This window comes from Coloeus monedula, assembly GCF_965178545.1.
Source record: "Coloeus monedula genome assembly, chromosome: 21".
In the NCBI taxonomy this organism is placed as follows: Eukaryota; Metazoa; Chordata; class Aves; order Passeriformes; family Corvidae; genus Coloeus; species Coloeus monedula.
Genome location: NC_138801.1, coordinates 8837459 through 8852625, shown reverse-complemented (window position 1 = coordinate 8852625; position 15167 = coordinate 8837459). Strand labels below are relative to the sequence as shown.

Genomic DNA, 15167 nt, shown 5'->3' with positions numbered 1-15167 from the left:
TCTGATAAAGCACAGTTTTGAAACTGCCCTTTCCTATCTTTGCTTAACCACAGGCCTCAGCTCAGCTCCACCAAAACACAGTGGGGTTTTCTTCTCTGCCCTCCCAGCAAGGAGACACAGGGAGGGAAAAGTTGCAGAGAAGTGAAACAAAAATAATCAGAGGCAGATGAAGGTGCCTGTGAAAGGACAGATGGAAGAGATTAGGCCTGTTAAATTTAGAGAGGAGATGATGGGGGTGGGACTGGATGGAGCTCTACAAAATACTGCTGGTAATAATGAGAGGCCAGAGAAGGGCTCCTGTTCGCCCTTCCCTCTGCTCAAAGGGCAGAGGAGGCGCAGTGAGGCCGGGAGGATGCTCAGAGTGGTCCTGAGGGGAAAAACGGAGCATCACGGAATCATCTGGGTTGGAAAAGACCTTTAGGATCATTGAGTCCAGATGCAGCAGAGCTCAGCTCCACGTTCAGCTCCACCCAGGGACCTCGAGTGGATTTGCCTCATTCTCCGTCATAAAACACGATGCTTTGTGTTGGAAGTGACCCAAAACACCCAGAAATGGGAAGGGAGGGAGCCCAGGGGAAGGCAAATGACACAAATGGCCACATTCCCAACCATGGGGCTCCACAAATACCTCAGGTTCCCTTGGAGCTCTGTCAGCTTTAAATCCCCTGTCAGAAAATTGCTGACTGCTCACATAACATGGGAGGGGAATTAAAAACTGCCAAGAGAAGCACCCGCTCAGGTGCAAGGAGTATCATCTCCAGGTCTATCTGATCCATCAGGCAGTGCCCTGAAATGCCTTTTGCTGGTTCACTGCAGCACCAAAACAATAAAAATCCCAATTTGATTAGGCAGTTTTATTGCAATTACGAATCTTTAATAGTGTTCCATAGCAGGGATTAAATTTTCATGATTTTTTGGTTCAGGACAGTTACACAGGTTTAATAATCTTTCTTTAATTTCTCCTTTTAAGAGTGAACCAGGAGGAGCTTGGCAAGCTCTTGTAACATCAGGGAGACCACAGGGGTCCGGGATTTTTTGCTAATTAACATAGACAATAATTATATTTTCCCAGCCCCAAAGTCAAAGACAAGTGGAGAAGTAACAAAAAAACTGCAGAGGTGCAAAAGAACCATTTACCAGAGCAAAGGCTGACCCTGAGAAATGATTTGCTGGATTCACAGCTCCAAAATGGCACAGAATAAAAGAAGTAATGATAAGACATTAAAAAAAAAAAAAAATAGCCACAATAAAACACAGGAAAACTATTGCCGTGGATATTTCAGGAATTACTTTTCAGCTATGGTGGGTGGATACCCAGGACACGCTGAATGCTTGAACACCTCGGAAAATGTGGATTATTCTCATTTCCTAGGGAAAAATGTAGCCTGAAATGCAGGGGCTGAACGTGACATGCAAAAGGTGACAGACCGTGACAGGAAGAGAGCTTGGAAAGAACACCTCGATGACAGCCTTGGCTCCTGCTCCTTCTGGAGACAGTGGGGAAGAGGAGACGCAGTCAAGAGAAACTTAATGGGCTTCAGACAAGGGTTCTGAGCTCCTAAAAAGAATCAGAATTGGCTCTGGGAGAAATTCAATCACACAGACAGAAAAACAGGTGAGAGATTTTAAATGTGAGTTGATGTTAAATGACACCAAACTGAGCTGGGAATAACAGGGCCAAGGGGATGCCAAATGGGTTGGCACTGGCATCAGTCCTCTTTAATGCCACTAAAAGGCCAGGAGAGAGGCTAAATGATGCTGGAGATACCACTAAAGTAGAAGGAGCCTCTCTCCAGCACAAATAATTACCAAAAGCCCCTCAAGAAATTAAAAATACGGGCAGGAAAATGTATGGATCAATTTGGAATTGACCAAATTAAGGCTTGTGGAAAAATAAGGCAGTGCTCAGCTTTTCCAGGAGGGAAACGGGTCAGGGCAGATGATCCATGTCCAACACAGGATCCAGGACAGATGTGGGAGCAAGGCAGGGAATGAGGGATGCCGTGGCTGTCTGAAAATGGGCCCTTTCCCCGAACACTGGGCAGCCCAAAGAGGAGGAACAGTCCAGGCACAGGGTGGAGATGAAAGCCCAGGCAGGGAAGGGGCTCTCTGGGCGTGGCAGTGGTTGTGGCACTGCTGGGGGGAGGATTCTGGTTGCCTCTCAGCTTTCTGTCCCCATCAAGGTGACAACATTGGAAGGAGCAGGAGAAATGCCCCATCTTGGGTACCACGAATCTCCTCGGTGACTTTCTCACCGTGGAGCTCATCCCCCACACTCTGAGGGAGCCACTTCGTTTTTTCCTGTGTCCAGACCTCAAACACAAAGCAGCTTTCAAGGCTTTTGGGATGAGGGGATTGACGGCACCCCCAGGGAGTTTTCAGATGGCACCAAATTGTGTCCAGGGAAGGGGCTGGAGCCCCAGGAGAGGCTGAGGGAGCTGGGAAAGGGGCTCAGCCTGGAGCAAAGGAGGCTCAGGGGGGACCTTGTGGCTCTGCACAAGTCCCTGACAGGAGGGGGCAGCCGGGGGGGTCGGGCTCTGCTCGCAGGGAACAGGGACAGGAGGAGAGGGAACGGCCTCAGGCTGGGCCAGGGGAGGTTTAGATTGGATCTTAGGGAAAATAAGGAGAATGTTGTCCAGCACAGGCTGCCCAGGGCAGTGGTGGTGTCCCCATCCCTGGGGGGATTTAAAATCCGTGTGGATGTGGCAGCTGGGGACATGGGTCAGTGGTGGAATGGTTGGACACGATGATCTTGGAGATGTTCTCCAGCTTAAATTACTCTCTGTTCTGTGACAGCCACTGCTGATGTAAAATCATCCACCTCTCCCTATTTACAGTCTCCCTTTCCCTCTCCTCTTATATCTGGATAAATACGGATCGTGGCAGCCCTTCTCACCCCAGCCCTCATTCTGGGAACTCAATATTGAGTTGTTTGCTCAAAGCAAGCTCCCTGAAATCCACTATTTCTGATTTAAAGGTCAAGGAGAGAAAACAAAAGTTGCTTAAGAAGGAAAAAAAAAACCAACCCCACTGACAAGAAACAGCACCAGGAAAAATGAACAAGGAAGAAATCAGGGCCAGCAGAGCCAGGAACAGCATCAGGAGCTCAGCTCGTGCATGGCACCGCTGGGAATGTCACGAAGGAGGCAGGAAGGACAGAAGCTGAAAGCAAACAAGGCTGACTCACCTCCCTCCTCTGCAGCTCTCTGCTAACCCCCACTTTTCACTCTCAGAACTTCCTCGGAGGCAGCAGATTTTAAAACATGCCCGAAGAACACATTGTCAGAAGTTTCATGAATGAATAAACATCAAGAAGGCCAAGGTCAAGACTATGAATATTTAGTTATTGACTGACTGCAGAGACCCAGCCTGGTTTCTGCTGGAATTCTGCCTGCTGAGGGAGCAGGACAGCAGCACCTGGACCGGCACAGCAGGGCTGGAGCTCCTCTGGGACCCTCATCCAGGACCTTGGTCCCTGTTCTCAGAGCTGGCAAAAGCTTCTGGGCCTCAGAGAAAGCCCCTTGGTTTTGCCTGGCTTTCGATGCCTTTTGTTTGCCCTTCGAGCAAAATTTAAGGGAAGTGTAAAATATTTATTATTTATTTTAGTTATTATTAAAACAGTATAAAATTCTGATTTGGTGCCATAGATACCAGGAGGTAAAAATGGAATGTGTGGCAAAATCACAGATGGGTTTGGGATGGGAGGGATCTTAAAGCTCATCCAGTGCCACCCCTGCCATGGGCAGGGACACCTCCCACTGTCCCAGGCTGCTCCAAGCCCCAATGTCCAGCCTGGCCTTGGGCACTGCCAGGGATCCAGGGGCAGCCCCAGCTGCTCTGGGCACCCTGTGCCAGGGCCTGCCCACTCTCCCAGGGAAGGAATTCTTGTGTCTCATCTAAACATCACCTCAGAATGAGCTCAATTCTGGTAACGAACTCAGAGAAAGCAGCAAACCCCACAGAAGGATCCACTCCTGGGAAGTCAGCAGGAACCTCCTCATCAACCCAGCAAGGCTGTGTTGAGCCCACATTGAACAAACCCCCAATTTTTCCATTTTAGAGAGCAACAAATTACCTGGAAATCACATTTATCCACCAGTTCTTGCTTCCTTGTGGCATCACATCCCTTCCACCACCTCCTGGAGCAGCAGTCTACACCCAACCATGTCTAACAGCAGGACATAAAAGGCCTTTTGTGCCCCCAAACCTCCAGGCAGCACTAAATTTACAGCCCGTAGCACACACAAATCAGGGTGGGAAATGCCTGTGAGGACCTGAAATCACACCAAGGCTGACATTGAGCACAGCAGGAGCCTGCTGGACACACAAATCACTGCCTGGAGAACAGAGCAGCGAGAGGGGAGATCTCCAGAATCAACAAGCAGAGGCTCAGGTGTGCAAACAACAGTGGCAGGAGCTGGGGGGACAGGGACAGGGACTGGCACTGCTCCGGGTGCTGAGTGTGGCTATTCCCTGGCATTCCAAGCAGGCATGGGATGAGGATGGAGGGATTCAGCTGGGTGTTCTGCTGTTGGGACTGTCCCTGTGGCATCTCCTCTGCTGAGCTCACTGGCAGGGGGATGGAAAAGAAAGAAAAGCAGCGATTTCCCCAGCGCAGCAAAACCGGGGATTTGGAGCAGTACGGAATCAAACAGGAACAAAAACCCCCAAGGAGAACAATGCAGCTTCTTTTTTCTTATCCTGTGTTTAAACCTTCAGGCTTCTGGTGTTTAGGAGATGGATCCTGACTCTGGCACAGGGGACAAATGGTGGCATCAGCAAGGTCACCCATGGCACCTCCAGCCAGTCCCTCCCTTTTCCAGCTCTACCAAGCAGAAACAAATTGTCCTGTGCCTCTTTTTGTCCCTGCCTTGAAATCCTGGCACCCCAGAGCACTGCCACTGACATCCCTGGGACACAGCTGGGCACCCAGCCAGGGGTGTGGGCAGAGGTGCCAGCCCAGAGGAGCATCCTGCACTCTGGGAGAGACCAAGGATCTGCAGGGAGCTTCCAGCGGCATTTCTGCTGCCTGAAAAGCACTCTGCCATCTCTAGGATGCTCCTACAGTCCCTGTCCCATGCCCCAGCGACCCTCTCATGGCCCAGGGTCCATTTTCCTGCTTAGAACCTGAAAGAGATTAAAACTTGGATTGATCCAAACCTCCAAGTGCAGCGTTTTTATTCTGTGACAAAAAGGGAAACAGGAGTCTGCAGCGCTCAGGACAGCTCAGCAGTGGCTGCATTTCCCCTAAAAGTCTCTTTGGCTACGAAGGGAACCCTGGTGACCTCAGTGCCACAACAATTTGAGGGACAGGATCGTGTCTGTCCCAGCCCTCTCCACCAGACTGTCCCCAGCTCGTGCTGCCAGCTTTGACAGATTTAAGGGACTTTACGGGGCCACTGAACAAAGCTAAGGCTGAGCCCTAAACAGGCCAGGGCTGATCGATGGAGAAATCACAGAATCACAGAATTTTAGGTTGGAAAACACCTTTAGGATCAGTGAGTCCAAGAAATGCCTCCCTGCACAGACAGAGAGGGGATCAGAGCAGATCACCCCTCACCCTCAGCAGCCCAGCACCAGCCCAGGGGACTGGGAGAACATTTCAGAGTTTAACATCCATCAGATGTTGACTGATATAAGGAATAGGAAAGAACTGACCCTCAGAGCCCATGAGATTGCACTGGAGGAAGCAGTGATTGGATGTCATTGCAGGGAATTGGGTCATTTCGAGAGAAAAACACACCAGAAAAGAAACATTGACCGAAGTAAAATGATCCAGCCTGAGGAGTCAAACGTGCCCCATCCCTGAGAGGCACAGAGATCCCTCCAGTGGCTCCCTTTCCAACTCATTTCACTGGTGAACACACACAATTTTAACCCCAAATGTCCCTTCCAGGATCAGCTGTGACCCCAGGCTGTTCAGAGAAGGGAACATCCTGGGATCTCCAGGGAAGGCTGGAGGAGCTCGGGGGTGATGTGTGTGCACGTGATGGGGTGAGTGAGGTGTAGATCTCCCTTCACAAGAGCTCTGCAGCCAGCTCTGAGCAGTGCAGCCTCAGAAGGGCCCAGCCAAACCCCAGAGCATCGCTGAGGAACCTGAGTGTGGACTGAGATGGATGCAGCCGAGGCCAGCCTGCTGATGGATGAGGATCAGCCCTGTTTTGTTGATGCCTGATGTTTTTTGTCTTTTTTCTTTTATATATCCTCTGTATTCTTCACACATACATTTGGAGCTCTGTAGCCTGGTATATCCATGGCTAGTTTTCCCAGTGCTTTTCCCTACTTTTTCCCTAAGCAGAAAGACAAAACACCTTCCAAAGCCCTTATCCCATCTCGGTTCTCCTCGGGAACCAAGGCCAAAACCAGCTCTTCGAGACACATTTTCATCAACAAAGTTCAGTCCCATCTGAGGGGGGAGGATTTAGAAGAGGCTTTGACCTGGGGGGGAATTGCATCACCTCTTGTGCTCCTAATTGGGGATTTTTGTCAATTATGCTAATTTGCTAAACGTATAAAAACTGTGCTCACCCCATGTGGGTGGGCTTTCGTGGACATTTTCCATGTTTGCCCCAGAGGCCTCCAGTAAAGACCAACCTTTATATCACCTCCTCCACTGATGTTACCTGGGAAGGGTGTGTTGTTTCATTTATAGGTTCTTAAGGCATCCCTATCCCGAGGGTGATCCCACTGGTTCTGCTCGGTAACACAGGATCCCTGTGAATGCCAGTGCTGCAGGAGGAGCCAGCACACCCCAGCTGAGAGCTGGCCTCTAAAATCGTGCCCTGCAGGCAGTGAGAGCACCTCGAGCACAGCACTGGCTCCAAACCGAGCGGCTTTGGATGCAGGATGAAGGAAGAGGGCACCAGACCAGGATCTTTAATGGAAAACTCCTCCCTGCCAGCTCAGCAAGGTGAGAGGGACTTTGTCATGAGGACACTGCGGGAGCTGGGCCTGGTTAGTGTGGAGAGCAGAGGACTGAGAGGAGATCCCATCAATCCATATAAATATCTCCAAGAGGTGTCAGAGGATGGTGCCAGACTCTTTTCAGTGAGAGGACAAGCAGCAACACCACAAACTAAAACACAAGAGGTTCCACTTTAACATGAGGAAGAAATTCTTTCCCTGAGGGTGGAAGAGCTCTGGAACAGCTGCCCAGGGAGGATGTGGAGTTCCCCTCTCTGGAGACATCCCAAACCCACCTGGACACGTTCCTGTGTCGCTGCCCACCCCCTCTGGGATCACTCTCACCTTCAAGCCAGTGCTCTCTGCCTCAGAGCCTTTGTCCACACCCGTGATGTAGATGCCCAGGGAATATTCTGCCCCTCCTCGGATCATGAGGCCCAGGGATTTCCCTTCGTTCAGGACCAGATTCACCTGCAGAGGAAGAGGAAGGGACATTTATGTGGTGTCCAAGTGCTGCCCCAAAGAGAGGTGGGACACAGCCACAGAGCTGCACCCCTGCTGTGCCCTGGGTTGGACAGCAGCTCCTGTGGGACTGAGGGGGCAGCAGGGACACCAGGAGGAAAAGCCAGCTCTGGAGGCTGAGAGGCTCAGCTAAATATCGGTGGATTTTGAGCCATAAATCAGCAGATCCACGGCAGTTTTCCACTCTCTCCTCTTACAGGTATCTCTCAGGGCTAGAGGCCGACCTGAGAGCAACCCCCAAAACCCCATGAGCACCAGTGGGGTGATGCCAGCCAGCACTGGCTGTGAATCCCCCCTCTGGCACCCCTGCCCTGTGCAAACAGAGCCATGATCCCTCTCCACCCAGACTGGGAATGAGCCCAGCCCAGTCCTCTGCCCTTCCTGGTGCAGTGCTGGCTGTGCAGGGCCACTCCAGGTGCTCTCCCCACAGGGGCATGTGCCTGATTATCTCCAATTAACAATGCCAGGACAAACTTCCCATCAAACAAACATCCAGCACATACTGCAGAAGATATTTCACATTTCCCACACCCTGCCAGGCAGCACCTGCACAGATGTTCTCGCCACCAAATGCTGATTTGCAAACCCAGCTCCCACCTGCCTTCCTCCACCCTCTCCTCCTCCCAGGGCCTGACAATATTTGGAGGTTCAGCTGATAATTTTGAGTGCATGAGCCAGCCTGTGCTCTGCTCCCTCGAGGACTCTCCATTTAAAATGGCCTTTGTTCACTCGCTGCATGACACTTTCTAAATGAATAACTCCAGGCTTGTTTTTTTGCTTTGCTCCCAAGTTTTAAGTCACTTCTGGAGAAAAGTAGACAGCGGGAATAAAAACAAATGAGAAAAGCCAAAATGTGTTTCACATTGATAGAAACAACCAGGAACAGGCTGTTCGTAAAGGGCTTTTATACTGAAACTCCTTCACTGCAGTCAACCCAAAATCTTGCACATTTACCTGGATGGAAAAATAATTCCCAGCCTCAAGTCAGTAATTAATCCATCTTTCTAGAGGACACAGCATCACAGAGGGAATTCAGGCCAGTCTTAGAGTGGCTGGTATTGAAAACCCATTTTCTGTCTTGGTGATAGAAACACAGCAATCAGCAGCAGGACACAAATCTACCTAAGGCTGCACATTTTGGACTTACAGAAATGGATGCAAAGCTGGAATGAGAACTGTCAGACATCAACTACCTGTACCAGCATCCTTCTCTGAAAAAAACCTGATGTTCCCTGGTTTCCTTTCCCTGCTTTAGAGTGCAGAAAGTGCTGGAAACAATTTTAGCATTGAAGGATTGTAAAGGAATTGTAGAGACCTTCACGCTTCAGGCTGGAGAGATGAGCTGGGCATTGAACCCACCCCAAGGAGCAGCTGCCTGTCACATCCAAGGGCAGTTTGGTTTTCTCTTCACACAGAAACCTTACTCTGGACCACAGAACACTTTGCTGAGTGGTTTTGAAAATTAGGAAAATATTCAACTTTTCTGAAGGGCTGTTCCCTCCCAATCTGTCTGATGGCATTTGGGATTTCCCTGCTGTAAGTTTTTCACCCCACTGTGGCTGTAGCTCACAAAAATTCCCCAATGTCGAGAAAAATACAAGTAGGAGGGATGCAGCAAGGTGCCTGGAATCACAGATCAGGGCAAAATACACTGGGAATGACAACATTCCCTCTCTAAGTCCCTGCATGACATTTATATGTGCTGGGCTTAGCAACAGGAGGGGCAGCTCTGCATCCAGACATTTCCATTTCCCTTTAACACTATCCTGGTAAGCTGAGAAGCTGCTCCCCCCACATGGGGAGAGCATCAGGTGGAGTAAGAGATACCCCCTGTCCCTCTGCAGCTGAGGTGCTGCCACGTGAGCTTCGTCCACCCCTGCACCGGGCAAACCTGCCCTTCCAGAGGCAGGAAAGCCACGGCTACAGAAAGCCTGGAGCCATGAAAACCAGCAAACCCGAGCTGTGTGGAAAAACCTCAGCGCTCCTGGAAAATACATCGCTGCTGGCAGCCCAGAAAGTCGGGTTGCTGAGGGCTTAATTGCATCTCTTAATCAGCTAATAGCTACAGCTCCCTGAATGAGCCCTGCGGCAGGAGCTGCCGGGAACAGAGTGGCAGGGAAACAGCCAGGGAGCATCCAGCTCATGGACACACTGCAGGTTTTGGGAAGGGCTGGGGAAGGGAGTGAGTGCTGGCAGGCTCAGGGGGGTCAGGCTGGGAGGGAAGGAGGAATGCAGGGATAAGCTGATGGCCGGGATGAAGCGAAGGCTGAGCCACTCCATGCCAAGGGCTTAGGGATCACAGGGGACAATTTGCACTCCCTTCCCAAGGGTCTCTGTCTCCAGGGATGGGCACAGCGCAGGCGTGGTGATGGCAGGGGTGGCCCTGCCATGCTGGCTGTCCCAGGCACGGCACTGCCACACTCCTGCAGCCTGGCCCCACACACGGCTCTGCGGTCACACTGCGGCACGAGCGCAGCTGTGCTGCCCAAGGAGGGAGCTCAACCGGTGACCAGGCTGACCTTCCCAGTGGTTCCCAGTGCTTCCCAGTGGACAGTGATGATCCAGGGCCCCTCTGGGAACAGACCCTCGACACAGCATTCCCTGGGCCAGGCCCTTCGGCTTGGGCTTTTCCACTCAGGCTGGCACACGTGTGATGAACCCTCCGGTGCCAAGGCTCGGGCCAAAGAGGGCATTTTGGTTCCATTTCCACTTCATGCTTCTTCCCTCCTCCCTGGCTGAAGCTCACCGAGGGTGAGAAGCTGTAACACCCCTCAGGGAGAGCTGGGATCACTCTGAGCTCCTAAATCCAGACTGTGCTGACACCATCCTAAACCAGGCAGCAAACAAGGGCAGCTGTTCTGTGGGGAAAACTGAGGACTTAGGAGAGTGATAGAATGGTTTGGGTTGGAAGGGAACTTAAAGCTCATCCAGTGCCACCCCTGCCATGGGCAGGGACACCTCCCACTGTCCCAGGCTGCTCCAAGCCCCAATGTCCAGCCTGGCCTTGGGCAGTGCCAGGGATCCAGGGGCAGCCCCAGCTGCTCTGGGCACCCTGTGCCAGGGCCTGCCCACCCTTCCAGGGAACAATTCCTTCCCAATATCCCATCTAATTCTATCATCCTTCAGCTTAAAGCCATTCCCTGCGTTCTGTCCCTCCATGCCCTTGTCCCCAGTCCCTCTCCAGCTCTCCTGGAGCCCCTTTGGGTACTAAAGGCACAGTAACATCCAGGCAAGGTCACCCCCCACACCTCGCCAGGCATTCCCAGGCTCACCATGGCACCGTCACTGCCCAGTGTCCACCTCCTTCCCTGTGCCATTCCCAGGCTGTGCCCAGCCCCAGGCAACTCCTGCGTGCATCACACAGGAACATTGGGAAGTTCAAGGTCACAGTTTTAATTTCTGTCTCAACACTGAAACATCTGCCATCTCCTGTAGCAGGAAATGAAGGGGGGAAAAAAAAAAAAGCCATCATCAGTGAGGCATTTGCTCCAAGCTGATTCCTGCACAGGATTCCTTCTGTCTGGGTTTATGGAATTACCTGTTGACAGATTCAATTTGGCCATTAGAAAAAGGCCTTTCAGACAGGAATTAGCCTGCCCCAGTACGGCTCAGCACACGGCTGTGTGGCTGAGGAGCTTTCAGCCACGCTGACAGCTATCTCCAGGCCATTACTGCTGCCACACAACACAAACGGCACTTCGGGAGGCTGGCAGGGCTCATCCTCCTCCTGCTTCCCGAGGAAACCCCACAGTTTGTGTCTAGACATCCTACAAACAGCGAGTGCCGGGAGGCAGAGCTGGCTCCCAGCCATTCACTGAGTCCTGGGAGCAGCTGGGGGGTGCCAGAGCCACCAGAGCTGTCCCAGTGTCACCCCCTGCCCAGGGCAGCTCCCTAAGGCCACACCAGGACTCGGGCTGCCACTTCCAAGGGTGTTCAACAGCACCACTGGGGACGGGGAGCAGCTCCCAGGGCTGAGAGGTGACACCAGAGCACAGGGACAGTGACCAAATCAAGTCCTCTGCCCATGCCAAGCCTCAGTCCAGCTCCTGCTGAGCCCAGCACTGCCTCCTCACGGGACAAGGCATGGCTCACCCAGCAATTGCCACTTTTGGGTGCTTTTTCTGCTCAAAGTGCCTAAAAAACCAATGAAATGGAACTGCTGCCCCTGAGGTGTGACCCAAAGGACATTTTGGGGTAAGTCTGCTGGGACAGAGCTACAGAATGCCTGAGGCAGAAGGATGACTCCTGGAAACATTCAAGGCCAGGTTGGATGTGGCTCAGGGCAAGCTGGTGTAGCTGAAGATGCCCCTGCTCACTGCAGCGGGTTGGATTAGATGGGATTTAAAGATCCTTTCCAACCCGAATCATTCCACGCCTTTAATCCCCAAGGCACCAGTGGCTCACACCCCATATCCCAATCCCACAGGGAACCAAACCAGCCCCCCACCAGCGTGGATATCCTTAAAGCTGTAAACAAAATCAACCCCCAGCAAGGTCAGAGCGAGCAAACTGTGAGAGATGTGGGGAGCTGGATCATCCACACTGAAAATGTCATCACAAACCAACAGAAAGAAATCCTTCCTTTCCCTCTCCTGCATCTCTTATTCTTCAAGTAGGCACCAGCAGTGTCTCACACATTCAAGCCATGCAATATTAGTGTGGATATTATATATATATATATATATATATATATATTTATTTTTAATAATAATTTCAGCTACTTTTGGCTGCAGAACTGCCTGAAGAAGAGGAGATGTTCACACTCTCTTTATGGTGTTTTCTTTCTTCTGCTGCACCGAGAGCTTGAAGGAATAAGCAGCTCCCCTGGCAATAAGCACATTAAGGCACCAATTCAGCTGATGGAATGGTGCTTCTCAGAGAACTCGCAGCCCAGCACTGCCAGAGTGCTCTGCACACTTCATCTTCCTCCCAGCTCAGCAGCACCTCCGAGTTTTCGCTGTCTGAGGGTTCCCAAAGTGCTTCTAATGAAATCAGCTGTTGATCCAAGTCCATCAATGACAATTCACAGCACAAATGGCCCTTGCTGCTGCTGTGACAAATCCTGAGGACTTTAAGCCTGGAGAGATGATAAAAATCCAAGTGCTCTGAAGCAGAAGGGGAGCAGAAGGGAAGCAGGTCCCCGCTTTCCAGCGAGCAGTGACATCCTGGATGGGGCTGGGGGCTGTCACCTGTGTGTCTGACACCTGCTGTGTCTGGCCTGGCTCCAGCAATGTTTCCCAGAGCTTTGCACTAGTGCAAACCCTCCCTTTCACACCTCCTGACCACTGGTGACTCCACCTGCGGGCTCAGGGCTCTGACGAGACGCTGGATTCACCAATTCCAACCACAGGAAAATGCTAAATTTGGAGAATACGGCACCTGCCACACACAGCACAGACAGGGAAAACAAGGATCTGTAACACCTTGCACAGCCCCAGGCTGAACCTGCCAGCAACTCCTTCAGCCCAGCACTCCCTGTATTCTCACATCCCGTCTCCAGAGCCATCACTCGTGGTAGGTCAGGTCTGCACCAAAAAGCTGGCCCAGATCTCAGCACCCCCCCAGCTCACCCAGAACAGCCTCTGACCCGAGCTTGGGGAAGGCTGGATTCTGCCCAGGGTAGGATGGGCAAAGCCAAGCCAGCTGCCAAATCCCAATCCCCAAATCCCTTTGGTGGGGATTCTTCCGCAGCTGGAGGTGAAGGAATCCCAGTGTCCACAGGAAAATGTGGACAAAGCCACAGGGCAGGAAAGCTTCCTTTGGAGCTGAACCACACTGCCCAAAGCCATGCGAGCTCAGCCAGAGCCCAACCACCCTGTTCCACACCTCATCCCACCAGGATGCTCCCACAGATCCCTGGACAGAGCAGTTACACCATCACACACCTCACAGTGGTGGCTTCCATTTCAAACCTTGGGATAACAAATCCTTCACTTCTGGATAATCATTTTGTTAAACTTGGTGACAAAGCCATCCTTCCAGGCATGCAGATGTGCTGCAGGAAGAGGCAGCCACACAGGGATATTTCCATTGCCTGAAGAACGCCAGATGCCTCCACCAGCCTTGAATTTAACCTTGGAAAAGCTGGAAATATCCCTCAGACTCCGGTGGTGCCGCAGCCGTGCTGAGCTGCAGCAGTGGATTCGCTCGCTCCAGCCTCCTGCTGCAGGGCTGGAGCTGCTCTGCTGTGCTCCCCCAAACCCTGCCTGTTTGAAAGCTTTGGCAGATTCATTCCAGGACATTCAGATCGATTGGAAATAGGAGAGAGTGGGGATAAAAAAACCAACCAACTAATTCTTCCTTCAGAGTGTAAAACCGCCCACAAATCAAACAGGCCTCAGTGCCTGTCAATTCTGGTTGACTGGCCTGCATTAACCAGGGATTTGTTGCATTTATTTGCATTTTTGTGAACAGAATAACCCCACTTTCAGCAGTTAACTACATCTCTGTAGCTACCTATAAATCTACACACACAAATGAAAAGAGAGAAAACTGGAGGCAGGTTGTTCCCCCGCTCTGGGACACGTTTTCACCCCTCCATGGGGCTCAGTAATTCAGGACACAGCGACTCAGCTCATCCATGCCCTGCAGGCATGTGCACAGAGTGTCACAGCAAATAAGCCCTCTGCACCACCAGCCAGGGCAGGCTCTGCTTGCTGCCAGCAGCCTTGGATCGGGGGGAATTGCTTCCCCCATCAGCTGGCACAGCAAGGCACCTCTGGATACGGAGGTGTCTGGGCAGCCTTGAGCATTTCAGAGCTGTGGCAGGCAGTAATTTTCTTGTTTTCTGGTCTTGCAGATGGGAAATCAGGAGTGGAGGCTATTGCAAAGTGCATTCCAAGCCCTGTGCACTTAAAGCAGTGACGAGTGTCCCTACTGGCATGTCACCAAGGAGTGGGGCCAGCAGAAGGCTGAACATTCCCGCTGCATCCCATCCCTGAGAGCTTCAAATATTTCCTGCAATTTTCATGGATTCTTCCCAGGTTAACAGAGGGGCCTCCAGTCCCTGTCCTGGGGTCAAAGCGTGATCCTCTCCTGGAGAGAGTCCAGAGGAGGCACCAGGGGGATCAGAGGGATGGAGCAGCTCTGCTGGGAGAGCTGGGATTGTTCAGCCTGGAGAGGAGAAGCTTTGGGGAGACCTCAGTGTGCCCTTGCAGGGCCTGAAGGAGCCACCAGGAAACCTGGAGAGAGACAAATTCCAAAGGATGGAGCGGCAGGATGAGGAGGAAGAGCTTCAAACTGTCAGATAGTAGGGTTAGATGGGATATTAGGAAAGAATCCTTCCCTGGGAGGGTGGGCAGGCCCTGGCACAGGGTGCCCAGAGCAGCTGGGGCTGCCCCTGGATCCCTGGCAGTGCCCAAGGCCAGGCTGGACATTGGGGCTTGGAGCAGCCTGGGACAGTGGGAGGTGTCCCTGGCCATGGCAGGGGTGGCACTGGATGAGCTTTAAGTTCCCTTCCAACCCAAACCAGTCTGGGATTCTCTGCTGAAGCCAAAGGGCCGCCTGACTGTGTGGAGCAGCACCAAGGAACGGAAGGACACAAGCTCAGATTTCCGAAGAGCCACTCCTCACACCTGGGCAAAGGCTGCTGAGGCCAGGAGGTCACCAGGACGAGCAGGAGCACACCCAGGGCTGGCACATCTTCCCAGGCATCTGCAAGTGGCCAGGACCACACGAGGCTGAGACAGAGGCAGGGGACACTCAGCTGCAGGGTTTTGAGCATTTCATGTCCACACACAGCG

At 52.1% G+C, this 15167-nt stretch overlaps 1 protein-coding gene across 1 annotated transcript in view; it reads right to left on the bottom strand.

The window, feature by feature from the left end:
• WHRN (whirlin) overlaps positions 1-15167 on the bottom strand; it is a gene marked incomplete at both ends in the record, with an annotated part of 45843 nt that overhangs the window by 13865 nt on the left and 16811 nt on the right. The window contains one exon of the mRNA XM_082294979.1: positions 7249-7374. Within this exon, the coding sequence (XP_082151105.1) occupies positions 7249-7374 (126 nt within the window). The remainder of the gene's footprint in view (positions 1-7248; positions 7375-15167) is intronic.